Source organism: Penaeus vannamei, chromosome 26 (assembly GCF_042767895.1).
Source record: "Penaeus vannamei isolate JL-2024 chromosome 26, ASM4276789v1, whole genome shotgun sequence".
Lineage (NCBI taxonomy): Eukaryota > Metazoa > Arthropoda > Malacostraca > Decapoda > Penaeidae > Penaeus > Penaeus vannamei.
Genome location: NC_091574.1, coordinates 35,005,691 through 35,010,690, shown reverse-complemented (window position 1 = coordinate 35,010,690; position 5,000 = coordinate 35,005,691). Strand labels below are relative to the sequence as shown.

The following is a 5,000-nucleotide window of genomic DNA, read 5'->3' as shown; positions in this document are numbered from 1 at the left end:
GTTATAAGCAATACTATTTCTCTCACTCTCTCTCTCTTTTCCTTCATTCCAATTTCCGGGGATGGGGGGTCCAGTAAATCTTTAAAAAAATAGTGAAAATATTTTTGATATTGGGAAATGCAATAGCTTGAAATCATACATATATGTGTGTATGCATATACATATATGTATATATATATTCATATATAAATATACACATACACATAAACGCATACACACACACATATAAATATATATATGAATGTATGTATCTGTACTTATATATGTATGCATATATGTACACACACACACACACACTCACACATATATATATACATATATATATATATATATATATATATATATATATATATATATATATATATATATATATATATATATATATATATATATATTTATATATATATATACATATATACATATATATATATATATATATATATATATATATATATATATATATACATATATATATATATATATATATATATATATATATATATATATGTATATATATATATATATATATATATATATATATATATATATATGTATATATATATGTATGTATGTATGTATGTATATTCATATGTTTATATAAATGTATGTATATATGTACACACATACACACACACACACACACACACACACACACACACACACACACACACACACACACACACACACACACACACACACACACATATATATATATATATATATATATATATATATATATATATATATATATATATATATATATATATATATATATGCATGTATGTTTTTGTACATGTATATGTGTGTATGTGTGTGCATACCTGTGTGTGTGTGTGTCTGTGAATGTTTATGTATATACATATACATATATATATAAATGTGTGTGTGTGTGTGTGTGTGTGTGTGTGTGTGTGTGTGTGTGTGTGTGTGTGTGTGTGTGTGTGTGTGTGTGTGTGTGTGTGTGTAAACAAATAAATATATACATAAATATATATATATATATATATATATATATATATATATATATATATATATATATATATATATATATATATATATATATATGTATATATATATATATATATATATATATATATATATATATATATATATGTATGTATGTATGTATGTATATATGTATGTATGTATGGACGTATATATATATGTAAATGAATAAATAAATGAATATGTATACTTATAAAAAAAACTCATACAGGCAAAGCAACACACACATATATATCTGTATACATACATACATATATATGTGTGCGTGTCTTTCTCGCTCTTTCTCTATCTCTGCCTCAGCTTTCTACTCCTTTTTCTCCCCCTCTCCCTCCCCCCTCTCTCTCTATCATATCCAATGGTAATTTTTTCCTAATTTCCGTGACTGCGAGCACTTAGTTTACAACTTTCCCTTTTTTCTTCATGTTAATCTTTTTCTCTCAATATATTTTTCTTTCTTTTAGTCATATTCATATGCCTCTCTCTCGCTCAAAGGGAGATCATGTACGATTTATAGACAAATCTGCTATACTATAAATACACATCCACCTCCCTGTCTATCTCTCTCGATACTGAATACAATAATTTTCCTTTCTGTTGTCTAAAGGAAACGCCCAACGTTGAGTAAAAAAATAAAATGGAAAAAGTAAAATGGCCTTTTCCAGGCAGGAAGGTACCGGCACGGGGCACTTGGCACCTCACGCGGCCTTGCAGAAGGAGTGCCAGACCAGGTATAAATATTCCCGAGTCAGCAGACAGCGCTACACTTCTTTTCCTTCTGTCTCCACTGAGCAACAGAGGAAATTCAAAATGGCAGGTCCTCTGGTACGTAAACTACTGTGTAGATCATCATACTCTGGGCTCTACATAATGCAACTATAAATGGTGTTTTACTGAATTCAATGCAACGTTTTCCGGAGACGGAAAACTTGCAAAACGACTCAGCAACATTTCATGTCTTTAAGCCAAGAGTTCAATTAGTCTCTCTTTGGTTTACTACATGTAGTAATGAGATTGAATGATCTCATTGACCCTGACTTGTTTCAGTGCTTATTATATTATTATCATTATTACATTCCTTAACTATGTATGCCGTGTTTACGTACTTACATACATTTCCTTATATAAGCACGCATTCTTGTAGGTAAAGACGGCTGTCCTGCTGGGAGTGGTGTGTGGAGCTGTGGCTGATGGAAGCTATGCTTCCCGCGGTGGAAGCTTTGGAGGTGGACCTGTTGGAGGCGGCATCTCCGGAGGAGGAGTAGGAGGTTTCGTTGGAGGAGGAAACTTCATTGGAGGAGGAGGAGGTGGTGTTGGGGGAGGCAGCTTCATCGGAGGAGGATCTGGTGTTGGGGGAGGCAGCTTCATCGGAGGAGGCGGAGGCCTTGGCGGCATCGGCGGAGTCGGCGGAGTTGACGCAGGACACCTCGTTGGACACGGTGTCCTCCCTGCTGGCGGCGGCTACTCCGGAGGTGCTGTCGGAGGTGGAAGCGCTGGAGGTTTCATCGGAGGTGGCAGCGCAGTAGGAGGCTCCTTCGGAGGTGGAAGCTCTTTCGGAGGAATCAGCTCAGGAGGAGGCTCTTTCGGAGGCTCCGGTGTGGGAGGTTCCTTCGGAGGCCCCATTGGAGGCGTGTCTTCCGGACGCGTTAGTGGAGGATACGGCCGATAACCATTATATAGAAATAGGAACAGAAATAACGAATAACAATAAAAATCATCTATGTTTTATGCATTGTGCTCTATATATCCTATCATTACTGAGTCTGTTTAAAGGTCCCTCACCCAAATAATACTATTTGATAAGAATGGTTTATTCTATAAGCATTCAGAACCTAAATCTATAATGGATGAGAGCCGGATGATGTCATAAACAATAACTAACTCTATCATCATCAGCTAATGTACTAAGGTCAATAGATTATAATTTAATGTATAAAGAATTGGATTCAATTACATCCAAACCTTCCAATTAAAAAAGAAAATCCTTATATCTTGCCTTTATTCTCTCCTTCCTCCTTTCTCGACTACATAAAAAAAAAAAAAAAATAGATCGTACCTGAATAGGAACGCGAACTTTAACATTACGTCTGAAGGTTATCAGCGAGAAATAGATTCACCGATTAAAAAAAAAAAAAAGGTGAATCTTGAAAGAAATTGATACCATTCGCCTCGGGAAGTCAAGTATCAACAAGGCTTGGAAGCTAAATGAATGAATGAAGTTGAAGAATGAATATTTAAAAGATAACAGATTCTTTGCATGTGTAGAAGCATAATCCCTATAGACAGGTAGATTTATATGTATAGATATATGTATATGTATATATATATATACATTTATATATATATATATATATATATATATATATATGTTTGTTTGTATATATGTATATAACATACATGTGTAATGTATATACATATATATAGGAATATATATGTGTATATGTATATATATGAATATATGTATATATGCATGTGTATATAAATACATATATATGTATATATATATACATATATATATATATATATATATATATATATATATATATATATATATATATATATATATACATATGTACACACACACATACATAAATATATATATGTGTGTGCATTATTAAGATAAATATAAGATAAATATACGTACATAAATATTATTTTATTATAATCCTCTAAGAGAGGATTATAATAAAATCAAGGAAAGTACACTTCATCATTAATTAGTGGGAAAATACATTAATGGTAAATACGATAAATAAATGAATTAACATATCTGATCATTATGATAACCTAATGACATTAATGAGCATTGCAATATGGAACGAAGAGTGAAAATTATCAATGAATGAACAAGAAGGAACCTTACAATCCCAAGTAGTATTTTAACTAGAACAATTGTTGTTCATGGTATTTGTATACACACACATCAATACATACATATTTATAAGTACATGTATGTTTATTAATTGATTATTCCTTTTTCTCTTTCCCTCGCTTCTTCTCTATCTCCACCTTTCTCTTTTTCTCACTTTTTCTCCCTCCATCCCTCTCTGTTTTCCTACTCTTTTCTCCCTATCCTCCTCTCTCTCTCTCTTTCATACTCAAGCGATATTTTTTCTAATTTCGATGACCGAGTAGTTCATGTTTTTCTTTCGTTGAATGAAAGTCATATAATGATTCTCAATACTCTCTCTTCCTTTTTTATCTCTCTCTTTCTTCCGCTCTCTCCCAATCTTTCTTTTTATCCCTCTCTCTCAGTCTATCCAGCTTTGCCTGTCTCTCCCACTCAGAGGGAAATCATATTCAAAATTAGGAGTAGATAAATCTATTGTGGATCCCAGTCCATCTACCTATCTTGATACTGAATATAATGACTTCCTACTCTAACACCAAAAATGATTCATCCTACGCTGAATACAAAAAGGAAATAATAGGATGGCTTTTTTCCAGTCAGGGTGGTGCCAGCGCGGGGCACTAGGCACCTCACGCGGCCTTGCGGGTGACACGCCCGACCTGGTATAAATATTCCCGAGTCAACAAGCAGAGATACACTTCTTTCCCTGCTGTCTCCTCTAAGCAACAGGGCAAATTCACAATGGCAGGTCCTTTGGTACGTGAACTATTGTGTGTAGAGATGGTGGCAATGTAGTTTGTAACTATAAGCATTGAGTTGAATGCATTGGTTTCGACAGAAGAAAATATGTAAATCTAAGCCTGGAGTGCAATGATTTAACATTTCTTCCATTGCCGCATGTAGTACTGAGACTGAATATCAACAGTACCTTTGTTGTTACTGTTTCTTTTATTTCTTTTATAGTCTGTAACTATATAATGCTGTATATGTGTATTCATATAAAGGATTTCTTCCTCCTTGTAGGTAAAGGCGGCTGTCCTGCTGGGAGTGGTGTGTGGAGCTGTGGCTGATGGAAGCTATGCTTCCCGCGGTGGAAGCTTTGGAGGTGGACCTGTTGGAGGCGGCATCTCTGGAGGAGGAGGAGGAG

General features: G+C 33.9%; 1 protein-coding gene across 4 annotated transcripts in view; it reads left to right on the top strand.

Annotated features, from left to right (window-relative positions):
* Positions 1 to 5,000, top strand: part of LOC113820171 (uncharacterized) — a 10,294-nt gene that overhangs the window by 4,865 nt on the left and 429 nt on the right. The window contains exons 1-2 of one of the 4 annotated variants that reach the window (XM_027372574.2): positions 1,771 to 1,827; positions 4,877 to 5,000. The exon at positions 4,877 to 5,000 is cut by the window's right edge and continues 429 nt beyond it. In XM_027372574.2, coding sequence (XP_027228375.2) covers positions 1,813 to 1,827; positions 4,877 to 5,000 — 139 coding nt within the window. In that variant the 5' untranslated portion in view covers positions 1,771 to 1,812. Of the gene's footprint in view, positions 1 to 1,770; positions 1,828 to 2,146; positions 2,898 to 4,548; positions 4,610 to 4,876 lie in introns of those variants that run through there. The other 3 variants (XM_027372520.2, XM_070140383.1, XM_070140381.1) reach the window with 3 other exon arrangements.